The sequence below is a fragment of the Ixodes scapularis genome, unplaced genomic scaffold (genome assembly GCF_016920785.2).
Source record: "Ixodes scapularis isolate PalLabHiFi unplaced genomic scaffold, ASM1692078v2 PGA_scaffold10__122_contigs__length_95168666, whole genome shotgun sequence".
NCBI classification, from domain to species: domain Eukaryota; kingdom Metazoa; phylum Arthropoda; class Arachnida; order Ixodida; family Ixodidae; genus Ixodes; species Ixodes scapularis.
In genome coordinates, this window is record NW_024609836.1 from 10861228 (window position 1) to 10888171 (window position 26944).

The following is a 26944-nucleotide window of genomic DNA, read 5'->3' on the forward strand; positions in this document are numbered from 1 at the left end:
TTGAGGTGCAACTGAAAGCATGAGTGTAGCCTATACCTCCGTCCCTCTCATACCTTCTAGTACACTATAACCATACTGACCCTGCTGTTGATGCGCCGGTGTCGACACCTGCCGCGACCTACACCACACACCTTCCGCGAGCCGCTCCGGTTCCAACACTACCCTGTATTCTAGTACACTGTAGTATAATTGCAATGACTTTTTTTTTTTTTTTCCTTGATTTACGCAATTGTACCTCCGCAGCTCGGGCATCCCGCAGTTTTTAAAGCTTAAGAATGAAAGCTGTTTTTTGGGTGTGCTATGCTTTGATGGCGTCGTAGCAATTTTTTCGAGAGTTCCGCAAATGTGAAGGTCATCCGCTTCCCACATTTTCGACTCGTGCCCCGTGCGAAACGTTGAGCCAAGCCCAACTTCTTTTGTTTTCTTGTATCACATTACGGAGTACATTGCGTCGCTGGCGCTACACTAATATCCGCTTCATCTAAGTGTATACGTTAGCGTACACACTGAGAAACTTAGACGAACGAAGCTCTGTTAACGCGGTCCTAATGACCCACTCACGCGGTAGTGCTTTGACGATGGTATTTCTATCCGATGATTTGTCGGCAAAGTCTCCAAGGTGGATAATAGTTGACGAATAATACATTGACTCGATATTACGGCGTTACGACGCATGACTCGCAACATACAACGTTTTATCGCGATAAAGCAGCCAGTTTCCAGGACGTGCGAGCTGCTCATTGAGCCGTATACAGTTGGCCGGTTTGGCTGACGTGACTGCGGCGCCGGTCCGTGTCCTCCGGAGTCGAACGGCTGGCCAATGGCTGTTTCCAGGCGTCGGGGCATACGAGGAAGAAAGATGCCTCGGTCAGTGTGATGCAGACTGTAGATTGTGCGATGTATTCGGCGGTGTTACCGCTGCTTAAGCAGTCAACGTCCACGGACCTTGACTGCGCTATTAATTATAGGGATACTTAATGTAGTGTCAGGTCGATTTAGTAGAACTGATCACTGCGTTGCGTACTCGCGGCTTCTCTAAAGCTCTTTGGGAAATGTTGCACATGTCCAGTGCCCAGATCTGGCGTGGACCCTCACGCGCCTGTTTGTGAACGTTGAAAAGTGGCCTCCGGTGTTTTGTGTTCTCGTTTGTAATCGTCTGAAAACTGTTTTTTACTCTTCTCCTTTTCTTTTTTAGTTTAGCCCTCAGAGCCTTGCAGACACCCCTGCCCAAGTGAGTTCGCGGACGAGTACTCTTCTCACAATGGGGGAAATCCTCTTTCGCCCCCCTCCCCCCCTCCCCCCGCCCCCCTGCGTTGCTATTCTTTGGGCTTCACTGTAACTTCATAACCATGCTTATTTCTAGTCACACCCGCGACGTGGTAATTATATTCACTCACAGACTAGGAGCGGCAGAAAGGTCCTTCCGCTGGATGGATGGATGGGTGGATATTAATGCCTACACTATTTGTAACGGGCGGTAGCTTGCGCCACCTAGCCGAAGTCACCTCCAGCAGGAGTGGCCTACTTTCATGAAGTTCGACGTCTCGCGAACTTGCTTTTTTTATCCTTTCGGTGACTACACAGACAAGGTCGCTGCCGTCCCATATTTTCATTATATCAAAGGCACCCCAGAAGCTTAGCTAAAAACAATCTTGTAGGCGTTCCCCCCAAAAGAGTAACGAAATACGTTACTTGCAAATAGAAGGAACGCGTCACCCAGCTACCTTACCTCTAAATAAAATGAAGCCGTTGCTGTGATAAAGTAGCGCACGCCACTTTTGCGTGACTTTGTAGTTACGAATTCAAGCGTCTTACTGCATTGACTGGAACAAAGGGCGCGGGTGTTGGGGTTTAGTGCGTGTGTTCGTGTAAGGAAAAGAGCCAAAATGTAAAAAGGGTGTGGGATGAGCGCGAAAATGCATGACTTGGCGCCTAGCGACGCGAAAGAAAACTTAAGCGTAATTTTCTTGAACTCGTGGGAAGATGGAACGAGTAAAGTAACTACGTTACCGGTTGCTCGAAATAAGTAACGTAAGAACATTACCCGTTACTATTTTCAAACTGTGACGAGCACGTTGCTACGTTCCCGAACAAAGCAGCGCGCTACTAGTAGAGGCGTGACCGCCAACGCTGTGTAAAAATAGGAAACTATATAAAATTATGTGTTTTGTTTACTGGAAAACATACAGCCACGATTAAAAGCAGGGCACCTGGCCGCCGCCATTTCGTTGCTCGTGATGGCGAACGCGCGCAACTGCAAGCCTGCCAAAGCTATGTATACCTTCAAGCACATGATTCACGAACTTGCACGCGTGGGGCACAAGCCGGGACGCCATGTTTGTAATCGTGCTCATCTTGCAGCTAGAAACGACATTTGTGCAAGATTTATTTAGAGCCTATCTAGTGGTGCGAAGTCAAGAACGACTCTCCGAAGTGTACGTTTGATAACCTAACCAACACGGGTTGCACTACATCTCGGCTTTCGCCGGTGCCTACGTCTAGCCCTCGTCTTAAGAAAAGTGATCGCGTATATAAAAATATTTCGTCCTTACTTTACTGAAAAATATTTTTAAAAAACATGTGGAGCTATTCGAATCATATTTCATGATACCATACAACATACCCAGATAGAAAACGAACCTGAGAGTTAGTTTTATTAGCGGAATTAACAATCTTAAGTGGTTCAAGACAATCTCCCAGGGGGATCGGTGTCCGAGTGGGCTGATACCCGTGCCACATGGGCAACTCGAACGCCTTTTACAACGATTTAGAACGAATGACATTCGTGTGATCAACAAATCGGCTCGCGATCTGTCGCGCGGACCGCCCCACGCTCGGAGTGTCGCGTGCTGATTGGCCGATCGTTCAAATGTCATTCGTTGTAAATGGCATTCGAGTTGCCCGCGTGGCACGGCTCTTACCACTCATTCAGACTGGAAGCGGATCCGCGTTCGCAAAGCGGTTGCGAACGCGGTTGTATAAAGATCCAGTACAACTGCACGAGCACTCGATGACATCAAGTGCGCGTGCAATTGTACTGGATCTTTATAGGGAGCATTCACTGGCGGCCATATCTGCGTGCGCGAATGCTGAGCGCGTGCTGATGGCGAGCTTCCACAGTTCGTTTGCAACGTGCATTCCGCACCATCAAGAGTGGCGGTCTTAGCAGCCTATTGATGTGAGCTCGTTCGGAGCATGCGCTCTAGACAGCACCCACAAATATGGCGTCTAGTGAATACTCGCTATACAACCGCGTTTGCAACCGCTTTGCGAACGCGGATCCGCTGCCAGTGTGAATGAGCGCTAAAAGTGCCTTCGTGCGCACGAGCGCTTTTGCTTGAGTGGTGACATCTCAGACTTTTTTCCACCCAATCGTTTTTATGCATTTTGAAGTGCGCGCAATCCGGTGTCACTCAGTTCGAGCGCGTAGATTTCGCTAATGCATTGACGCATTTTTACCGTCCAAGTCAGGCACCGAGTGGGCCAGTGGCACATTCAGGGCAAAAATGAATGTCTTCACTGTGAGACAGACAGACATGTAGGCACCTTGACGCCCGTGTCCCACTAGAGCGACAGACAGAAACAAACGACCGCGGCAAGCCTCAAACCAGGGTTTTTCGCGATTTGAGAGGCTTTGTAGAATAAAGGAGGCTATACTCAAACATGAGCATCGCACGCGGGGCTATCACGACTAAACGCCTGCCAAAGGTACCATCGCGAGCAAGCTGCATGGGTTTGAGGCTTGTCGCTGTCTTTTGTCTATGTATGTCGCTCTAGTGGGACACGGGCATAGGTGGGCTTAAAGCCCTTCTATTCTGGGAGAAGTGGCGCCATTCATTGTTGTGGAAATCCTCGAGACACGTCCCGCGCGCCATGCACTTCTGGGAAGATCATGGCCTCTGAAATCTAGCTTAGTGCTGCACTGTGCCGCCATGATGTTCCCAAGGGCTGCACGTTACACGTGCCTCGTGTATCGACGCACCTTGCGCTACTTTTAAAACATGAGGGCTTTAAGTGGTCTACACTTCGTCTCACCTTAGAATGGACTATTGTTAGTCGCGCATGCTAAAAGCGCGAGCTAGTCGCTTTGAATGAAGCCGCGGCGGCTGCAAGAGCGCTCGTGCTGCAAGTGCTCTAGTCAAGCCTGTAAAGGTTGGCCGCTCGCGCTAGCACAGCCTTCGCGGTTAGTCCATGCTAGGGTGAGACGAAGTATTAGCGATGTGCGCGGCCAAAAGTGTCGCTGTGGTCAGCTTTCCACGATTGGCCAAATCATGGGCATATAAGCATTGTTAGATTGTCAACTTTGACGGTGTTTTGGATTGCGATTGCTCCTAGCTTCTACTGTGCTTTTTAAACACACCATCGAACTCGTCGTCGCACCCGATGGTAGGGAGCAACTGGTGACGTCACGGCGAGGCAAATCCCAGTCGTGACGTCACGGAGGAAAACCATAGGAGGGCGCCACCGAAACATCTCGCCGCTAATAGACCCTTTCCGAAATTCAGTGCCATCTGGTGGTTCGTAAAGCAGTTTAGGTTTTGCCATATCAATGGCGGAAATTAACTTGTATCGGCACCGTCACTTTTGTAAGTCAACGGCACGCGAGGAATTGTTCAGTGTGCGTTCTTTCGCGATCACTTTCAGTTCGATGGTGACCAAGAAACTGCATTCGAAACAAAGCTCCAACGCACTCAGATGCCTCCAAAAATTCCACACACCAAGGTGCTTTAGGCCGATTGTGTGCCCCCCAGATTGACTGAATCTGAGATATTAGAAATAAACGCTTACGTAACTAGCTCTTGTGTTCTATTCCTACGTCGCGTAGTACTAACCCCCTAAATGTACAGGCCTCGCAAGATCCGCTTAGGAGCATCTTCAAAGTCTTCCTTTGTCAGTCACTAGAAGGCCGCCATTGGTATGGCAGAGATGCCGTTCCACAGATGATGATAGTGATCAAAGTGGCCAGACTGAATTTCGGGAAGGGTCTCGAAGCACATGGAGCGAAAGCTGGCGCTGCAGAACCCAGGGATCTTGGGTTCAATCCCCACCTCTGCCCGTTTCGATCTGGATAAGCATCGTACCGGCGTGCGGTCGTGTATCAGTACTGCGTGATGCACGTTAAAGACGCCAGGCTAGCGGTTGTACTGCACTGGCTAAATTGCTCATCTACAGCTGAGACACCAGACGCTCACTGAGGAAGACAAAACTTCAGGCTTTATAAACATACGCACAAACACAAAAAAAAAACAATCTGCCTCGCCTCATACACGTGTTATAATCATACAGTATAAAATATAGTTCGGGCTGTGCATCATATCTATTAAATTAAAATACCGCTCATTGTGTCCCAATAAAATGGCCATTTAACGGAGAAATCGTTTTCGTGCGGCGGTTGCCATGTTGAAATATGACGTGGTTGGGTTGGGCGACAAAAATAAAGTAGATTAAACATAACTACGATAAACAAAGTATAGCCAAGAGAAATAGTAGAACTATTGGCACGACCCCTTGAATTCTAGCGGATCCCAATCAAAAAATAAAGCGATTTTTTCTTCGTCCCCAACTCAGCAGCGCCAAAAATTAACATGGCGGCCGCCACGAAAAAACGGTCTATAGATGACAATCACGGCCAAATTTCAAATTTACCCTTGCCTTCTTCGTTGAGTAAAATTCATATAATTTGTCGTATTGTTGTTTCCAATGGTACTATGTGATGCGGACCGTATGGGTGATATGTTTTTTTTTTTTTTTTTTTTTTTTTTATAGATATTGTAATTATTACATTGCATCCACATCAAAACTACCTAACTTCCAAATTAAAGTCCGTTAAAAAAAACACCAAAAGGACGAGCTTTAATTTTTATGTGACGTCTACGCCTTACGACCTAACATTTGTCTCACGTCCTTAACCTCCAGGCGCGTGTTTATTTCATAAAATTTACTACAGTGACTCAAACTTCAAAAATACGTGTTGCCGCTTTGCCTACTATATTTTATCTCAAACGGATAACTCACGTAAGTTCGAGCAATTACGATCACATCATAATGACTTCCTTTTTACTCTCCTTCGGCAGTACATTACAGAATGAAATAACGTGCAGGTCAGCTTGTAAAAAAAAGAATCCTGCATGTTCAAAAAAAAAAAAAAAAGGAGATCAGCTGTCTAAGGAATAGTATATAAGTTGCTTTGTAGCCTTTTCTAGTGGTATATTTTTTCGAGTCAAGTTGGAAACTAACGTTTTAAATGTGGTGTATTCAGATAAAATGTTTCTTGTACCGTGCCGCCATAAACAGCCGTGTCGTCATGTCTCTGTGTTTCTCTTTGATAGTATTTTATGCATTAGCCGCCCTTTCTCATGTAATGCTTCCCCAAAAGACGACTTTGAGGTAAATATATATATATAAAAAAAAACTTTCAGCCTTTCCCCTCTGGTGAAGAAGGAAGACCAGCGAAGCTGTACTCTGGTGGGAAGGAAGCAGGGATGGGCAAAACACATGCAAATATGTATCGAAATAAAAACACAAAATACTTCGTCAAAAATGTATTTAATTACAAATCTAATTACATTTCCAAAAAAGCATTTAAGTACAAGATACAAATAAAACCAAATGTATTTGGTCTCCTCCAAATACTTTTCCAAATACATTCCTCCAAAATTGCGTCAGCGACTTCAGGGCACCTGCAACGGGTTTCTGGGTATCTCATTTTAGTTTTGCATCGCACAATTGGGAGTTAGTGTGCGAGGCTCTAGTAACTTAATAGAAATATGATCACAAAAAAATGTACTCAGCTTGGACGTAATAGGTGAAATAAGTACAGAGCTTCAAGCAGCTTTTTTTGTCGATTACATTTTGGTATAGACCAACAAAGAACCGAGACGACCAAGACGCGCAGCACTAGCTAGAGAATTTTTTATTGTTGCAACTCGCGCCAGTTACGAAAATCGGGACGACCCGGTATTCAGAATGCTCCAGGCAGAAATGTGGATGAAAATCAGGCTGGAAAGCATCACAAGCTGTCACAGGCACTTATTTAGCCAGTCTGCCTGTGCATGGTTGAAAAAACGTCGATTTCGTCACTATTCTTGCCCTAGACTAGCACCGTAATCACAAAGTCACTAAACGCTTGTGCTTGATTGAGAGACACTGCATTCGGTGCAGAACATAGTTTTCTTCCTGCTCTGGACAGTGACAATAAATTTGAGGGATGTATTTTCACCGACAAAATTGTATTTAATTACAGTTGTATTTGAAATACCCACGTTTTAGTATTTAACTACACACGTCAAATGCATTACCCAATTTGTAATTAAATACAAATGCAAAATATACAAAGTATTCGAATAACGTATTTTAAATACTTGTATTTGAAATACTGCCCATCCCTGGAAGGAAGTAATGGCCGGCGGCAAGTCGGCAGGACGGAGTGGAAAGGCTCGAAAGGTTGCGCCATCTATGAGCGACGGCGGCAACTAGACAACCGGCAAGCTGGTTGTCTAATTGCCGCCGTCACTCATTGATGGCGGAAGCTGTCCAGAGTTCTGCGTCATCAGGTCACTTGAGGACGGACACGATCCAGGGGAAACTAGCTCTTACCAGCTCCGCTGTAATAAAATTAAACATACAGACGATTGGAAGGAGGGTATCTGGACGCCGCCGTGCGTGTTTCTGCTCGTGCGGGCAACCGCGTGCAATTACAAGCTTTCCGAAGCTACGTTCACGCGCCTGCCGCACATGCTTGCACGCGTGGGGAGCCACTGAGGCGCCATACTTGCAATAGACCGATCTCACTCGGCGTTCGGCGCATGCGTGTCGCCGCCACAAATTTAGTTCACAGGAGGCAGTGCACGAGAGGGCTAATGCCGTTTCGTGCTCTACGCGTGCGGGGCTGCAGCGAGTTTGTCGCTCGTGCCCAAAGACTGAAGTTCTCTCGACGCATTGCTGCAGCGGTGGCGTAATAAAACTGGACGCCATATTGCTGGACGTTGTTCACAGCGCATGCTCAGAAATAGCTTCCCATTTATTGTCTTCTAAGAACAAGGATTCCGATACTGTGGAATAGATGTTGAACGTGCATTCCTGTGCACTCCTCGCAGGCAGTGCAGCCAAATCTATGGATTCCCGTGCGCTCGCGTACCTTGAGCACCGATCTAAGCTGTGCACGCGCGGTGTTCGCTTTTTCTGAAATGCCAGAATTAGATGTCCTCAAGCGTCGTCCTGAGCGTGCGCTGCGAACAACGTTCAACAAAATGGCGTCCCGTAAATACCCCTTATAAATCTATGTGGAGCGGAAGTTCGTCTGCTTCTTTTTCAGGAGCTCGAGTGACGTCAAAAAACCGAGCTCTGATTGGCTTTGATTGAGGGACAGTGGGTAGACATTAAAGTAGCTTGCTTCGAGGTCTACCCTCTATCCTTCAATCAGAGCCAATCAGAGCTCTGCGTCGTTCTGACATTACCGCAACTCGTGGGCAAGAAACAGACGACTTGCGCTCCGCATAGTCTGTATAGAACGATACGCTGTTTGCAAACAGTTGAGCGCGCGCAGAAACCAGGGCCGGCATGCTGAAACAGCGAGTCTCAGCTGAAACTATGTGACAGGAAGCACTGCCAAAGCTAGTGCACGAGCGGAGGGGCACCTCAAGTCGAGTCTTGAGCGCTCGCGCGTCCCAGGCTTGACGTGCCTTTCTTTCGCACAGTAGAAGGTAAGATGCGGATTCTAACGAACCGGCAGAGACTCGAACGAAGCGAAGCTTCTGCCCATGCGCCATGGTGACAACAGAACCACGAAATAGGGAGTTTTAGGGAACCGTTTTTGAACTTCCGATACGGTACGATGGGTCCTCCAGGGCGCACTCCGCATGTTCGAGTATTCTGCGGTAGCACGTGCGCAGTTCGTACCCGAGGGCCCATGGTACCGTATCGGATGTGCAAAAACGGTTCCCTAAAACTCTATCAGGGAGTTTTAGGGAACCGTTTTTGCACATCCGATTCACTACGATAGGCCGTCCAGTACGAACGGCGCATGGGAGAGCCTTCTGTGGTAGAGCATGCGCTAACTCGTACCGGAGGGCCCAACGTACCGTATCGGCTGTGCGAAAAAGGTTCCCTAAAACTGCCTATTTTGTCTGCAGTACAGCGACAATGTATGGGCAGAGGGAATGCGGCTTTAGGGCGGGCCATTAGAACGATTTTCAAGCGTATCCGATTGTTCTTAAATTTCTTTTGGCGCCGAATATTTTCAGAAAGTACGCACTTGTCCCCTGGAAACTGGGCCGGCTTGCTAGAACCAGTGCCTCGAATAGGAGTGTCTTATCTTAGACGAAGAAAGCACTGCCAAGCCTGGGGCGCACCAGCGTTTGAGACTCGACTTCACGTGTCACTCCGCTCGTCCGTTAGTTTTGGCAGTGCAGTCTTTGCCTCAGAGAAGACAGTCTTATTTGAGACGCTGGTTCTAGCAAGCCGGCCCTGGCTAGAACGAAGACCGGTTGAATTTAGCAGCATGGCTATCACTCTGTCACCATTAAAGGCGCACTAGTGTGGCTAGAAAAAATTCCAATCCGTCCAACAAAGATATACTTGTACGCTCAGTGGACTCGGCACGCGTGTTAATGTAGGCTCGTGTACACTCTAAGAAAAGGAATTCCGTTCTTAATATGTTTTTTGACGCCCCAAGAAATTATTTCATCTCGTGAATGTCGGTTTCGCCTGGCGCGCTAGAAAGGCAACTGGGCGATATGAGGAAAGCTTTCCCATCAAAAAAGCAGCTTAAACTCCTGTTCACACATGCAGCGGAGCGCTACAAGCATAGCGCTAACCTCGCGCTAACCTCGCGCTGACCTCGCGCTAGCTGCTGCTCATGGCAGACGTCAAGTAGCTCACGACAAGTGAACAGCGCTACATCAGCCCTTCGCAGCATGTGAAAACCGGCCTTAAAGGAACACAAGTTTTTCACGCAAAACACCTTGAGGAGGTGCTTAAAAGAACTGTTTAGGGTGCAAAATATGTACAAGCTGAACAACACCATGCAGCTATTTTACGACCAGATGTTTTTAGACTGTAGAGAGCCGCCCCCGTCTATAGCGTACGAGGGAAGCACCCCTCCCGTTAGTTAGTTCCCCAGTACTTTTCTTTGGCATTTCTATGACTTTTTTCTGAACCGAACCGAACAACCAGCAATGAAGCCTTAATCTGACACTTGTTTGGCAATTTAAGCCCAAGTTATCCACATGAAAACCGGACAATTAGAAGAGAAGCCTACCTCTCACATTTGTTTGTTAATTTAGGCCCAAATATGCCAAATGGCAGCCAGTCTACGAGGCAGTAAAGCATAAGTTTGGAACTTGGTTGGCCAGTTAGGGCAAAGATAACCAGACTCTGTCCGAGCAAGGTCAAGTTTCGCCCTGCGCTATAACTTCTTCGGGTATGTGAACTCCCTAAATTGCCGGACAATGACAAACTTTCGACCCGAAGGACTGTGCTACCTCAACGCCACCTAGAATAATCAAAACCTGCGCATGAGCATTTCGACGTCATCGGAGCGAGATCGAGCGAAGACACTGATTGGATACGAGTGCTACGTCAGTGTTCGGTTGGGCCTCGGGAACAATCAACGCGTCGAAGGACGCTCGGTATCGGGCTGGGGTCGAATTGCTGGGTCGGTGCCATCCCACATCGGTGACGTTCCATGGAGGAAGAGCGAAGCGTTTGGAGGCGTTCGGAGCCGTTCGGGATTCTACTGAGCCTTGTTCCGAGTCGAGAAACACTGGTATTTGTTAGTGTATGAGTGAAAAGATCAGCGTAAGGTGTTTCCATTCGCGCGCTTGAAGGTCTGGGATCCCCAGCGAAAATATGTAATTCAAAGGGCTCGGGTGCAGGACCAAGTGAACGCGTATCATTTTCAAGTAAAGTTGATCAGCACGCCACGGTTCCAAGGTACACCAGGAACAATAATGCTAAGCACAGCATTCTTTGAATGATGAATGTAGAGGTTAAAATTATGTTTGTAGAAAAAAAATCCGGTTGTGCTGGGGCATTGTGTGTGAAACGACCTTCACAGTGTTTGGGGTCCGATTGCCTCTTTAATCGTCACCGCGGGTACACCGAGCGTGTAGCTGTAGTGAAAAATTCTTGGAAATTCATATTAGGAGGGAAAAAAAAAGACCTTCTCATTTAGATTAACTAATATTTTATTTCAGAGCGCCAAATGAGACGAAAGTGCCAAAACGTTTTAACATGACACGTGTCGAAAACCCAGAAGTATACTCGCTCGTGTGTCTGTTTTGTCTCGAGCCGTGTCACGCGGTTTGGTTCACCTCTGACGTCCGTTAAAATTAGTCACTTATGTTGGTGTTGGGAATCGCAATTATAGTAAACAAACTCACAGCGTGCGAGTAAGCTTCCTCCAACCGAAAAGAAAAGGAAATGAACAGTTTTCAGAAATCACGGTTCGAGGGCGCATAGGTCGATTGCACATCGAGACGCCGAGCGTGAAGCCACGATCGCCGCTGCTATTACATCAGGGTATTGTCCTATTGGTCATACAAAATGCTGTCTTCCCACAAGTTCGAAGAAGCATATGCAAACATGCTTCGAATATGCTCGAAGCACCTCCGCAGATAATTTTGGCGTCATCTCTGCAGCAAACACCGCGTCTTTTTCACGAGCGGTGGCGCTGCGGAAAACGAACGGATACAGAGGAGACCAGTGCGCCGTTTTATAACGAGTCGGCCTTTTGCCCGGGCCAGGTGTGGGCATTGCGCTTGCGCAGAACCAAGATTCGTGGTGTGTCTACGCATGCGCCGTGCGGAGAGCAGCGCCACCGCTGTCGCGTGACGTCAAAGTCGCACGCTGGTGCGTAAAAGAAAACAGTGAGCTACGTCTCTTTACTTCCAACTGACTGCATGAAAAAGGAAGGGACACCGATGCATATATCCTACCAAAAAGGTAAATTTATCGCAGTGGATGCATAACGTGGTGCATAAAATAAAAACGAGATTATATATATATATATATATATATATATATTCTTTTTAGACGTTTCCAGGTACCCAGCGATCGATCACATTAGGAGCGCGAAATGACGGTATGCGGCAATGGTGACGTCCAAGTTACAATTCAAACATCCGTATTTAAGACACGGGCGAATGACAGCCAATGTTTATCGGGAGGACGAGCGATTGAAACGAGCAAACGCTACTTTTTGTTCCGCCACATTCGAAAATATATCCAGGCATATCCAGGACCGTTGTTTCAATATCATTCGCATAAATATAAGTGTTCTAGGCGTCTGGGCGTGTGATGTCACCGTGATTGGTTGATTACACATATGTCAAAGTCCCCACGGCCAATCACGTTGGCCCCGATTGTCTCGAGTTACTTGTCGAGCCCCGTAGTACAGATGGATGCAGGTTTCCATTTGAAAACAAGGCGAGTCGTCCTCTGGGAGGTAGCATATATATATCATATCCGGGGATCGCAGGCAGACAAAAGATATGCGGCGAGCGAGTCGTCTGCATTCCTTCTTACGCAGGGGTTGCTGGGAGGTCAGAAAGACGCCGAGTTCTGATTTGCTGTGATTGAAAGGATAGGGGTAGACATGAATGGTAGATGGCTCGAGCTCTACCCACTATTTTTTTTTTTCATCACCCAATAACAGCTTGGCGTTCTGAGATCATCGCAAATCCGTCCAAAGGAGCAGACGAACATGCGGTTCATATAGTACTCAGCGACGGGCAGGGCGTGGGGACCCTCGAACGTCTTATCAACGTTATGCGAATAGTGGTTCGAATCGAAAAGCGCAGCGACATCTCTATAGCTTCTGTACTGCAGAAAGAACCCACCGTCTTGGATTTCCCTTGCATCGGCAATGCTATATATGAATGACGCGGCGCCATTCGATTCGAACCACTATTCGCACGAGCCTACTTTATCCTTGCTTCGCAGTCGAGGAGATTGGGGCATGAGCCGAGAAGCGCGACCAAGAAGGAATCTACGCGGGTCGCGAGTTCGTCTGCTTCTTTCGCAGGGGTTGCAGTGACGTCAGAACGTCGAGCTCTGATTGGCTCCGTTGGAAGGATAGTGGGTAGACCTCAATGCTTGCTGCCTCGACATCTACCCACCATCCTTCCCATCAGAGCCAATCAGAGCTCGGCGTCCTTCTGGCGTCACCACAACCCCTGCGAAAGAAGCAGACGATCTTGCGCTCCGTACAAAAGCAAGAAGTGTCCAAATAACAAGCCACGTTTTGAGTTCCTTAAGCTCTCACTGCAGTGATTGCCTTCTAAGAAATCTGGAGTGGCTAATATACGCTACACACTCCTTAAAATGTATATGTCACGTGCACCTGATAACGTCGAGACACGGAGAGGGATGGTGTAATTAAATACTGAGAACTTTCTTTGAGGGAAGAGAGACACAAGGTGGTCCTTAACATAACGGAGACTGGTGTATTCTCTCCACTTTGCTGCGTGACACAACGGCACAAAGAGAGAGAGAGAGAGAGAGAAAAAAAAAGGGAACAAGGCGTCACGTAAGCCATACTTTGTTTCATCGTAAGTCCAATCAGGCGGCGTCAAAAGCGCACCATGATGGGGTTCGTCGTGTTTATATTCGTATTCTATCATCGCTGAACCAATCATGAAGAGGAAAAGCCCAGTGACTTGCGCTGTTGACGCTGTTTGATTGGCCCGATTAGCTCGTGCGTCTGGACTTCAGCTGAAACACAGTATACGCCGTCGCTCCGTCCTAAGGTTGAGGCCGCACCGGCTCAGGCAGAGGACGTGCAGTGGCGCCTGAAATGGTATCCGATCGCCGGCGAGCGGCATCATTGTTCTAGGTATACCGCGGCTGTTGCTCGGCAGTTCAAGCGCACATATTGCGGAGTAGAGCAAACATAATACCAAATACACGGAGGGACACCGATAAGCCCGCTTTGTCAGGGAGGTGATGAGACCGGTTTTTGCGCTCTTGGGGAAGATGCGACGACGCTCTTTTGCCAAGTCACGGCTGCTAAGCACGCGACGGGGACACTAAATGCGTGTCCCCGTCGAAGCTCGACGTTTGTGTGGACACCCGTGTTCGTGAGAAGACGCTGTCACACTGATCTTGCCTGATACGAAAGATGGTCGGCATGTGCGCTGTCTGGGGCATATCCATTCTTTTAATGACGATCCTTCCGTATCACCTAGTCATACAAAAACTGTCCGAGCATATATGTTGCAAGTATATCTATGAGCGAAGCAAACATGCTTGCTGGACGCATGTCTTGAGATACTTGCGTCATCATGTCCCACTGAGTCTTTTCTATGATGCACGAGAAGATTGACTTCCAGCGCACTGACCTAATGTGTCCAGGGAAGTTTCATGTTGTTGCCTAATGAGTCATCACCAGGGTGTAAGATAGACAGGTGGGGAAACGGCCCATAGAAACCTACCGCAGCGCCGTGACCGGATTGTGTACTCGTCTGCTTGCGGGTGGCTTGCGGGTACCCCCGATTTGCGACAGATGGCGCTGTGGCGAGAAGAAAAAGCTACCGCCCGATCCAAAGGGCTCAGCCGTATTCATCCATCCATCCCTCCAAAAAATTGGAATCGAATTTGCATGGAACTTTATGGGAGGGTGTGCAAAATAAACTGAGAGCAGGACAGTCCTCCATTGAAAATCCACGAGAAACCTTCTCCATCAGTTTAACCGGTCGCCAGCGTACGCCCACCTGGAGTGAGAGTTCGCGGTGCTCCACATAGATGGCGCCACAGAAAAAGAGAAAACCGAGGAGGACACAATCCGGTCGCTCATTTGGCTCTCGTTTCACCACCTGTCTATCTTACACCCTGGTCATCACCTTTATCACGGATGACTCCATCTCTCCTTCGGATATCATCTCTTATGCCCGAGTACGAACAGAAACAACGGACACCGACATGCTTCAAACACGTGCATGCATGCACGCGAACGTGTAGTTTGGCAGTGTACATGTAAAAGTTAGCGAACAACGTGAGGAAACTGTAGAAGAATGCAAGTTTCCTCACGTTGTTCGCAGACTTTAACCATGTATAACAGTATAATGCTTACCGACTAGCCCAGCTCACCTAGCTCACCCCCCTCCTATGGTTTGGCAGACTTGCAATCACTCGTGTTTATCTTCCCGAGCACGGGAAGTCTGCTGCCACAGGTACCATCGCGTGCATGCTGCACGTGTATATGAAGCTCGTCGCGTATCCATTGTTTCTGTTTATCGCTCTAGTGGGACTCGGGCATCGTTGTTTCTTATCTATGACAGATACACACTCCTGTTTCTGAGGTCCTCCACATACACGACTTGCTTGTGACGTCATCACGTCGTGCTGGTTGTCATCTCTGTTTTCTCGTGTCGAGAAAAGTAATGCTGATGAAGAAAAATGTGTGCTGCACGACGTACGCGCTCAGCAGCAAGGCTATCCCCATGGCAGGCGATGTGTGGTCAATGAAAACCAAATACAGAACGCCAACCAAAAAAATAAAAATTAAAATTAATAAATAAATAAACAATTACAGTTTTTTTGTTTTGTTTTTTTAACGTAAAAATTAAAACTACGTATCGCCGAAAGCTCATTCTCCCCTGAGGCTGAGGACTCGTACATATTGGAATGACGTATACTCCGTTTCATTTCAAGAGCGTCGAAGAAGCTACAAGAGCGAACTGCGGGCTTTGAGCGTCCCTTCGGCCTCGCTCGGGCTTGGAGTGACGCGGGAAGATAAATCGGATTCTAAACCCTGAGACACGGGGCTGCAATGAAAGTGCGTGGGATAGCCAATCACTGCAATCTAAGATGATGGGGCTGTTCACGTATTTAGACTCGAATGAACCGTGTGCGTTCATTGTCACACCTGGTAGGAGGTAAGCACCTCCTTCATGCTCGGTGTCCCAGTGCAAATTGTGTGCGTGTCCCAGTGCAAAGTGCGTGTGCGTGTGCGTGCGAGTGTGTGTGTTTTGTAATCTAAGCATATTTTTAACCTCGTCCTCGTCCAGCTCTCGCCGTATAGACTGCAGTGATTGGCTTTCGCTTCTCAACGTTCTTATCACCTAATGCCGCAAGCTGATTGGCTGCGAAGCTATAAGAAGGTGCTCGGGGGCTCGCCACGCCCTTCCGTTTATGAGATGGATGCTGAACCAAACATTCCAGTGTTTATAACAAGTGGCGCACGATCTTTCCACGAGCCAGCAGCCATCGGTGTGCGCGAGCACACGCAACGAAATTGACGTCATAGTCCCAAATTCACGCTTAATTAAGATGGCAGTGAAATGTGTGGGCTCCGGGAAAGTGGAGAATAAAGACAAGTATTTCATCTCCACAGTGGGGTCTGGTGTAAAAGGTAAGCGATGAATTGGTCTAACAAGCACGTAGCTTTCACTTGTGCAGGTGAAAAGCCTGTCTTTATTGTCCCCTCTGAGCCGAAGCCCATACATTTCACTGCCATCTTAAGTATGAATAAAGGACTATGACGACAATTACGCTGCGTGTGCTCGCACACACCGCTAGGCTGCTGGCTCGTAGAAAGAACGTGCGCCACTTATTATGGACGCTGGAGTGTTTGGTTCGGTATCCCTTCCAGTAACTAAAGTCGCGAAAAAAAGAAAAGAAACCAACAGTTTGGAATTGCGATGACTGAGCGGCACACGGGTATACGCTTGGACCCTCGTCCGGCTGGCTACTCTGCACAGGGGAAGGGAATGAATGGATCAAAGATTGGACCGCGGAGTGATACGAGTTGGAAAAGAAAGCGACGCGGAAGGACGGGACAATAGAATGACCGCTCGAGAAATGCAACCACGCTTCTTGCTCACCATGATTCGCAATTCTGGCGTTGTTATCAGCCACTGCCGCAATCGCATCTGCCGCGTTGACATAATATACGATGCTCGGGGACACACACGACGCCGTGATCCGCATTTCCTGAGCTGCCACTGGCTACACTCTCAGAACAAAAGGGTGCAGTTTTACACCCATTTGTCCCATATAATGCACTCCAAAACTAAAATTCGTCGTACAGCGCACTGCAGTTGCACTGACGTACCTACTTTTACGAGGGGCTTGATAATCGTTCCATATAACCTATTAAAGAGCTAAAGTACGTGTCAAAGACCAAAAAAGAAATAATAATAAACAGCGAGGTTTCGCGGTCGGACCAAAAAATCCCCATTTTTGTTTTGTAGAAACCAACACGTGAGTCAGCTATTTCAATAGGTTGTACCTCACGACTCTCAAGCCCTTCGTGATAGTTCATACCTTCGATTCGACGTCAGTGCGCTGTACGTAGGACTGCGTTTCGGGGGTGTATTCTATGAGACTGGGAGTGTAGTACGTACACCTTTTGGCATACAGGAATACTAAGAGCTGCATAGAGAACTCTACGCTCGGTGTATATGCAAGTTCCTTCTTGGAACGAGCACACGCAACCACCGCAAAATAAAACCTAGACACGCGGAAAACGAACAGCGCAAGGACAAGGACAGAGTAGAAGGCGGTAGACACACACAGCGCTGAAGCCAGCACCCGGCAACGGCATACAGCACCAGCAATTATAGCCATTGGGCCCTATTCAGTGTTTATCCGTGGACTCGAGTGTCCTGGTGGCATAACTGCTGGTGCTGTATGCCGTTCCCGGGTGCTGGCTTCAGCGCTGTGTGTGTCTACCGCCTTCTACTCTGTCCTTGTCCTTGCGCTGTTCGTTTTCCGCTAATATGAAGGACCAACTAGCCCAATCGTCAAAACCTAGACACGCGATGAAACCACCTCCCTCTACAATTTCGCGAACAGTGACAAATTAAAGATGAATCCTTCCACACATTTTTAAATGTGAGCGGATAGCAGTCGAGGTCTTTGTTTTATCCTACAACGAAATCACGTAAAAAAAGAAAAAAGAAAAGCTGGCAGCAACGGCAGTTCTCACGAGGATGTGCTCGTCGGGTTTCCGCAGAGAGCATATCATCTTCACGGCAAACGAGGACATCCCACGTACGCGCCAGCTTTCCGTGTCCCGACCGAAAAATTCTTAGGTCAGAGTCACGTTGTTCGTACGACACACGAGAGGCATGACGGCATTCGCTGTAAACATAATGGCGGAATTACCTGCGCACACGCCTCCGCTATCTTCGAAGCACCTTTACCTCATACATATTTTGCATGCACGATCAATGTGAAAGGACTGTCATGGAAAGAAGACATAGGCCTCAGACAGTCGTTGTTATTTTCTTTTTTTACGATGTGTTAGCAGTGTGATCATAGGGAAAGGTGAACATCCGATGTGGACCTCGTTCATTGGAATGTTGACATCTCGTCGTCAACGTTTACCGGCGAGCCTTGTTATGCGGTGCTCAAACCCGGGCAAACACCTTGAGGAAGCGGCTGATACGGTTGGTACACCTCCTTCGCCGTGAGACTTGAGTGTAACGAGGTTTCCAATATTAAAAAAGAAGAACTTTATGATTTTTCTGCAGAAACCAACAGAGCCACCCGAATATCGCGTTCGTGGACGCCGCTACTCTCACTACGGGTTCCGGCTAATTTTGAGAGCGCTGCCAGCAGAGTTTCCCGTAAAGCGGATGTATAAGGCTCAAATACGAACACAGAAACTAGACATATGGGTTACGCAAGTAAAGTCTTCCACCGAGAAGCGGACACGATGGAAATCGCGAAACCTTCACCTGCGGATTCCCTCGACCAGACGACGAATCCCCACGTCGTGAGCTTCCCTTAGAAGCGTTTCCCAATGTTTAGTCAACATCGGTGCAAACGCAACCCCTCAACCAGGGCCAAGGCACGAAGCCAGCACTGCATTTCAATCGTGCGATACTTGTTAGTTTTTGGTACTTTACCCAAATGTGCCGTTACATCCGCCCCCCATCCTCCCCCTCTCATCCCGAACGCAATTCGGAAAAAAACTCAGAGCCAGCCTCTGCCCACAGATAACATAACTACGCACGCGCGTGCGACCTAGCGTTAGCCCCAGCGAGATCCACGAGCATTCGGAGACTTCAGAAATAGAAAACTCTCGTTAGCTGGCCGCTTTCATCGCGGAGAAATGCCCCAAAACGCCGCGCACTCTTTCGCGGACGCCTCGGCTCGCGCGGAGGCAGGACGCGACCGGAGGGGTGTGAGGCGGCGAGGTTCTCGCCTTCCCAAGATGCACCGGGGCGCCCGTCCCGCATTTCCACCCGTGCGTCGGAGGAGCGCGCGTCGTCGCGAGGTCGTCGTCGCTTGTGTGTTGCCGCCTCCGCCGACGGCCGCCGTTCGAGGCGGGCTGCGACGATGAAGTGTGTGCGAGCAGGGGCTTTGTGATCGCGGCGGTGACCGTCGTGGGTGGTTGACGCCGTCCGGGACGTGCGAACGGCGCCGACGCGGCCGCTGGTGCCCAATGTTGTGCTGGAAGAGGACCGTCGTCGTGCCGCTGCTGGCGTCGCGGGCACTCTACACCTGAGGATTAAGTGTTCGTGGACCCGTCAGCGGCCCCAACATGACACGCCAGCGGAGGGAACATGACAGAAGCTAGCTTTCACGAGTGAGTACTCCGTCTGAGAAAAAAAAACTTCCCTTCTCCCATCAAAAAAAAAAAAAAAAAAAACGAAAAGGGAGGAACTCCGAAATCTCGCGCTTAGCCGACTACCACCGTTTTTTTTGTTTTTTTTACCTCGTTTCCTTTTGGACGACGGACAGCCCTCTTTTTGAGTCTCTTTTATTGGCTATTTTTTTTCTTTATTATTTATCCTTCTCTCTTATCTTGTCGAGTCGACCGGAAACGGCCTTTTCTCGCAGTCCGTCTCATTATCGTAAGTTTTCTAAAGAAGAAAAAAAAAAAGTCTTCACGAGCTCCAACGACACGCCGAAACACACACGAAACGGGCGCGGCGTGAGAAACGGCGCGGACGGTCCTCCTTTATTCTTTTCCCCCCCAAAAGCCGCCGCTCGCGCTCGTTCTTCGATCGCATCCACAGACACACGCACGGGGAGTTGTGTTAGGCCTAGCGACCGCCCGATCTCGACGCTTTCGCGTTCGTCGCCGCCCGTCCCCGACTTCACCCTCGTTCTTTTGGGAAGACTCTGAAACCCCGGGCTTCGTGTCCGGCTCTCGTTCGCGAGGCACCGAGGAGTCCGACGTGCGGGCGGGGCACCGAATTCGCCGTCGAGGAATGCCCTTCGAGAACGCCCGACGTACGTACTGCGTCGAGAACGAAGCAGGGGCAGCCGCGGTCCTCCCCACCAGCGACCGCCCCTCCTGTGTTTGGAATCGACGCCGTCGCGCGCGCGTCGGTTCCGTCGGCGCTTTTCCATGTGCGCCCACCGGACAGCCGTTTCTTCTTTTCTTATCGCTATTATTATTATTCCATTTTAATGCGTCCGCATTGTCCCCTCCTCGCGTACGCACGTGCGTGTGAATCTCGAGTCGTTTCCGGTGTGATGACCGTCGACCTCCTCCTCCTAAGCAAGCTCCCCAAGGAGGTTTTTTTTTATTATTATTTTTGTTTGTGCGCGTGTTTGTAGGCAGCATTCTGCGCGTAGGGTAGTAGCTGCGTCGTCCGAGCTCGTGTGAAAAATAACACGAAAGATTATCTCTCGAGTCTTTTCGTACGCGCCGAGACTCCTCAAGTGTTTGATCCAAGTTTCTTACGTCTGTTTCACGTTTTTGTTTTGTTTGCCTGTTCGTTTGATCTTGAGCGTGTCTCTCATCCTTTGTGTGAGCGAATGCTCCTGTGTAGGTATTCGCTTTTCTAATGTTTCTTTTTGTATTTAACGTTTTTTTCGTTAACGTGTTTCTCTTTGATGCTGCATGACAAAACGCTACGTTGATATTACTATTTGCTATGTCATGTGACCCTAAAATATTTTGTAGATGCTTCGATTTTTCGCGCGCTCTGGCGCTAATCTTTTTTTTTTTTTTTTTAATCTTGTTGGCGAAGTTCTATTTATAATATTTAAAGACGAATTATATGAAAGCGAAGTGGACGGTATCACTTCTCCTTGTGACCACAAATAATAATGTTTTTTTTTTTTTTTTTAATGCTTGAACCGCGAGACTATTTTCGGTCTCTATGGTAAATATCTCGCTCTAAAACGGGCTGTAAAAATCGGCACCTGCACGTAGCAATCGAAACCTTTCGTCAAAGGTGTATTTCACAGGTCGGTTTTTAAATGTAAAATTCGAAAGCGTAGGGCCCTCTTCTGTAAAACAAGACTAGGGCAAAACAAACTCGCCAGGGTCAACTGCGGACGGCGACGCAGACGACCGAGTGGAGTGGCAGGGCGCGTTTGGCACACGCATTGATAGATGGCGTCGGCAGCAGCGACGGAAGATGGGGCCAACCAGAGAAAGAAATCGGATGACACGCAGGTGAAATCTGTCGGCAACAAAAACGCCGTCGTAGTGCAACGGCGTTTTTTTTTTTTTTTTTTTTTTTTTTTTTTAATTTCAGGTTTTTGTACATTGCAAGAAAAAAATATATATATAACTTGATTTTAGTGCACCGGATGTAGCGCCATCTATCAGTACTTGCGCCAAACGCGCCCCCCACTCGACTTCGTCGTCTGCTTCGCGGCCCGCCGATGACCTTGGCAAGTTTTTTGCCCATTTTTTACAGAAAGAGGCTACGCTTTGTAATTTTACATGAAAAACCGACCTGAAAAAATACACTTCTGACGAAAAGCGTAGATTGCTACGTTCAGGCGCCGATTTTTAAGGCCCATTTTCGATCGATCCTGTTTTGTTTTTTGTCACCCTACAATTGTCACTAACTGTAGCAGTGGTACCCGGCTCTTGTGTCTATGCGTCTCTTCTCGGTAGTCCAAAAGTAGCCCCAGAAAAAGAAGCACGCACCACGTGCATAGGTTTCTCATCGATAAATATTCGTTTTGTAATACTTTTTTTTTTTCATCCGTTTTGGTGGGTGACAGCGTCAAAAGGGGCGACTTGCTCCAGATGAAACAGGTCCACGAACATTAATTGTTTCCGGTAAAGCAAACACACAGATTGCGGCTCGTTGTGTGTGTGTGTGTTATTCATTTTAGCTTACGATTCGATGCACCATTTCAAGAAACTCCAGGTTGATTTTGAAGACCGGAATGTCTTCAAAAACGAAACAACAACAAAAGTTGTCTTGGCGTTTGTCCAATTGATATTTCCGCCAAATTCGTTGGTTCGACCACATTATCACAATAGGTTGTCTCTTTTTCTGTTCATAATGTTTCCGTTTTGTACATGGTGTCAGTTTAGGCACGCGCGGGAAATGAGTTACGGAGTAAAAGCAAACGGTTCACGAACCACAAAATGGCGGCGGCTTGTCGTCTGCTTTCTTCATTCACGTCGTGCTCCTAGAATCAGCGGGAATGGACGGTGTGCGTAAAGTTGAGAGAGAGTGGGAGTGTGTGTGTGGCAGCCGTCAGCCTTGGGGTAGGGGCAGGAAAAAAAAATGCTAGGAGGCGGCTTTTGTGAGAGGGCGAGGAGGTGACGGCTGCCGTAGTAGTAAACGTCACGAACGATGGGATTGCCGCCGGCTGCTCGTCGCATGATCTGCCTCGTTCCGACTTCCGCTAGTTTCGCCGAGAACAAATAGCGCTGATGGCGGAAAAGTTTAATCGTTTCGCGATTTGAGGAGGCGGAAGAAAGGCTGGCGAAGCAGGGAATGAACGACGACGTGTGTGAGAAGGGCCGACAGTTGTGTGTCGTCTGCTTCTGTCGTTTGGGTCGTCTGTCGTCGTCTGCTAAATAGAGCGGCCAGAACTTCCGGCCGTGCTTGGTTTCGTGTGTGATTTATTGCCTTCGGTCGTTTGTCTTCTTTTTTTCTTTTTCTATTTCGCCATAGTTTTGCTTCTTTTTTTACGCATACGTCGTGGTAACGTTTTGGCGGCGCGATATGTGGGGATGAATCCGGTGCTCGCTAAAGTTACAAAATAATCGGGTCTGTGAACACTGTTGTTGAAGGGACATAGCGAATTTTCGTCGAACCCGAAAGGTCGACAAATTCGCCGAACTTCGAACCTTTGGCAAATTTGCACGACGTTCGCCTTTTGAACATTGCTGCCCAACCCAGCAGGGCGTGTCTTTGCACGCGCTGCATGCCTTCCACCGTGCTTTGTCTGGGCGCTCCGAGTACACGAGGGGGCGAAGCAAGTCGGAGGTGAAGAAGCCACAGGAAGTTGCCCGCGAGAATGTGCACTATTCCGATGTTTCCAGATGCACAACAGAGCGTGGGATCTGCTACAGCCCACAGCACGCACATGTTAAAGCCGGTTCTCACATGCAGCGAAGCGCTGATGTAGCGCTCCTCACGCGCCGTCAGCTACTTATCATCTGCCATGAACAACAGTTTTGACGGTGCGATACAAAGCTGGTGAACGCTCCCGTCAGCACGCGCTTAGCGCGAGGTAGGCGCTATGCTTGTAGCGTTCCGCTGCATGTGTGAACAGGCCTTTAGTCGCTTGTGAAGGCGAGCAAATAATGGCGGCCGCCTGAAGCTGTCTTCGGAACGGAAAGCATCGCAAAGAGAAACAGAAAGCATGACAGCAGGTTTAGCTGTGCTATTAATGACTAAAATGAGCTGGTTTAAGCAATTCTTTTTTTTTTTTTTTTGAATGATGGCGGAGTTGTGACATCGCAAATCTCAGTTCCGCTGCGATGTTGAGCTGCCGCCTGTTCTTCAATCGACACCGCCGCGGAGAAGCACCCCTTTATTTTTCAAGTTTTCGAGCCGCTTTGCGACCCTCCGCTGAAGCTATTGTTAGAGGGTCGCGACCCACAGCTTAGGGAAACACTGCGTTGCTTCTGCCATTTTCCTGTAACGTAAACCTTGTAAAGGAAGAGCGTCACGCGAATGATTAACGTGTCGTCACTCGGAAGCAGTTAGTGGGACAGCAGTTTAGAGAATGGCCCCTTACAGGCACGGAGGAAACGCAAGGTCGGCGTCCCCGGATCTGAAGCAGAGACCGGTTCGAGATAGATGGCACTAAAGGTGCTGCGCATTGGAAGTAACTAAACTTTAGTCGCCTTGGTGCTTGAAATCATGGTTGCCAGTTACCCGAAAGCTTTATCTCAAATCGCCAGGAAATGTTTTTTTCTGTCTTCCAGAAATGTTAGAACAGTTCGCGACCGAGCAAAACGATATCACGTGAGCTTCCTACCACCGTGCCGAAAGCTGAGCGAGTTGCATTTTTGAGTTGTGACGCTCGACAGTTTCGTCTGCTCTGCTCGAAGCACCAAGATGGCGGCGTCCACTACCAGATCGGGCAACGGAGTGCCCCAGTGACACTAAATAGGCTACGCTTCAAAGTAACGACACTTGGCCATATTGCGGCTAAAAATCATGGTTGCCAGTTATGTGGAATCACAGGAAACGCTTTTCCGTCCTCCACAAAATCTTTAACAGTTCGCGACAGAACAAAGCAAGATTACATGAGCTTCCTAATGCCGAAACTAATGTCGAGGAAGTCTCACTTTTGAATCATGACGATCGGCAGTTGCGTCTGCTCTGCACAAGCACCAGTATGGCGGCGCCCACAACAATGTTGGGAAACAGAGTGCCGATGCTCCAGGCGTAGCTCATTTAGTGGCTCTAGGAGCGCCGATGCTCTAATCGTAGCTCATTCAGTGACTCGAGCGCGAGAAAGTCCGTTTTCTACTTTCTACCGATGCCACAAGCGCGAGCACGTGTCGCTGAACAGCGCTTGCAGTGCACGAGCGCGCGTACTTGGCAGGGACGCTGAAAGCCTGGAACTCGCGCGTGTAGCGGCGGCTGCGTCTGGAAAACAAATTGGGTTGTATGTTTATGCAGCCTAGAACTTGGTCTGCCTCAACGGGCGACGAGTCTCCCAGCTGTATATGAGCAACATAGCCAATGCAGTACAACAGCCTGGGGGTCTTTAACGTGCACCACGCAGTTGTGATACACGACCGCACGCCGGTACGATGCTCGTCCAGATCGAAACGGGAGTGGGGATTGAACCCTGGATCCGTGGGGTCTGCGGCGCGAGCTTTTGCTCCACGTGCTCCCAGCTGGTCCACCGATCCCCCCGCTGCATCTGGACCTAAGCCTGGAACGAAGTATAGCTCCGCGCAGTTTTTGACGACGTGCGTGCGCCGTCCGTCGTGAGCATAGTCCGCCCCAAGGGGAAGGGGGCTCGTGAAAGCGCTCGCGCCACAAAAGGGCTCGGACAAAAAATAGAGCCGGGAGCGCGTATATGTACAGGAATGAAGCGGGAAGTGTTTTCTCCGCTCTCCAGGAAAAGAAAATAAGCGGGTCACGAGAAAGTCCGCCGTGCGTGTGTGTACAGGCTCGCTCGTAGCGTGCGCGACCAGTTTCCAGTTTTGTTTCCTTCTCTTTTGGGAGGATAGCCTGGTAGCCGCCGGTGGTCCGATTTTGGTCGCCGCGAGACCGAATTTGCCTCTCACGGAGTGAGCCGAGATATTAGGGAGTTTTCGTAGACCGCGCTGCCCCCTCCGCTAAGCGTTCCGCAACGAAGCAGTTGCTACTGCGCCTGCGCGCCGATAGCCTTGACTGTGGAGTTCCCGCTATCGTAGCGGGTTGCGGAGGGCCTTGCGGGACGGCGAAAACGATCTACGAAAACTCCCTATTTTCTTCACGGATACAGTAGCGGAGGAGAAAAACGATCTACTACAACTCCCTATCGTTAGGATCCGTTCAACCCTAAGCTGACAGTACGCTGGAAGCAGGGGCTTAGAGCTATAGACTGACAGCTGAACGTGACCTTCACCCGGCCACTGCCAATAATACTTATAATAATAACAATACTTCCTTCTTTCCTCTCCAGGGAGTGGAGGCAGAAAGAAAACAGTGATGACATGTTCATAATCACATTTTCAAAAAAAAAACAAAAAAACGTAATTACGCACATACAATAAAATGAAGCAGTGGTCAACCAGAACGTGTGGGTTCAAATTTGTTAGGGAGTGGTAGTGAACGTAATAAGCAGTGATATTATGTGGGACTTTTTTGTTACAACTTCAGGTATGGCATGATATTGATATATGGCGTAATATTGATTCTGTCTGGTTGATTGATGTCCATATGTTGTACGAGATGTCGGCACAAACTATATTTCTGCATGTCGTGTATTATGGCTCGTGAGATGCTCGTTTAGATTTTAAAAAAATCAATTATGAAGGTGTTGTTTGCGAGAAGAGCAGATCTGTAAAGGCACGTGGGTCTGAGTTTGTAAATATATATTTAGGATGCTTAACTGCTGAAAATAATTAGCACTATTCTCATTTCATGCGAGATTTGCTATTATTCTAATTCTTCCTGCGCACGAAGGAGGTTAAGTAGCGTGTTATGTTTTGTAGTTGTGGTTGCACATTTTTTGACCGCTAGACACGTGACCTTAAGTTTTACCTCTGGATTTTAATGAACTACCGCGCGCAGATAATTTGCCTATAGATTTTTAATAACGGTACCGACGGCATAAGTTATGTTTCGTTCGTTTGAAGTCCAAAATGTGCTTTTACGATAAAAACTCGGGGAGCTTCGCAAGGGCTCCGCTAAAATGCTGTCAGCCGCGGTCAGTGTATTTTTTTTTTTATTTTTTTTATCGGTGCTAGACACTGATCTCTGGGGCTAACAGTATCGAAAAATAGTTGGTCATGTTTTTTTACAGCGATGGCAATGCATTTTCAGCTCAGTTTTTCGTAAAAGCCTGAGTCTTTGGTACGGTCACGTGTCCAGTGGTCAAAATTGTACAACATGGCGGCAGCCAAGTGGGGGTCACCCTTGCCCGGTGAATTGGATACCAACTTATCGCTCTAAGCCCCTCTACCTCGGTGGGCGGAAGCTAGGTTGGACCAGCCACGCGTGTGTCTCTCGGCACGTGCAGGGAGCGGGGCGAAGTGATGAGCGGGCTATTAATTGGTCCGGCGAATACGTAGCTTCCACTGCACTGTCAGCTCGAGGTTGAAGGGAATACG

At 48.5% G+C, this 26944-nt stretch overlaps 1 protein-coding gene across 1 annotated transcript in view; it reads left to right on the plus strand.

Annotated features, from left to right (window-relative positions):
* Positions 1 to 19151: 19151 nt before the first annotated feature.
* The window catches only part of LOC8041629 (sprouty-related, EVH1 domain-containing protein 1), a 78020-nt gene continuing 70227 nt past the window's right edge, over positions 19152 to 26944 (plus strand). Inside the window, exon 1 of the mRNA XM_029981854.4 lies at positions 19152 to 19537. Within this exon, the coding sequence (XP_029837714.1) occupies positions 19515 to 19537 (23 nt within the window). The 5' untranslated portion in view covers positions 19152 to 19514. The remainder of the gene's footprint in view (positions 19538 to 26944) is intronic.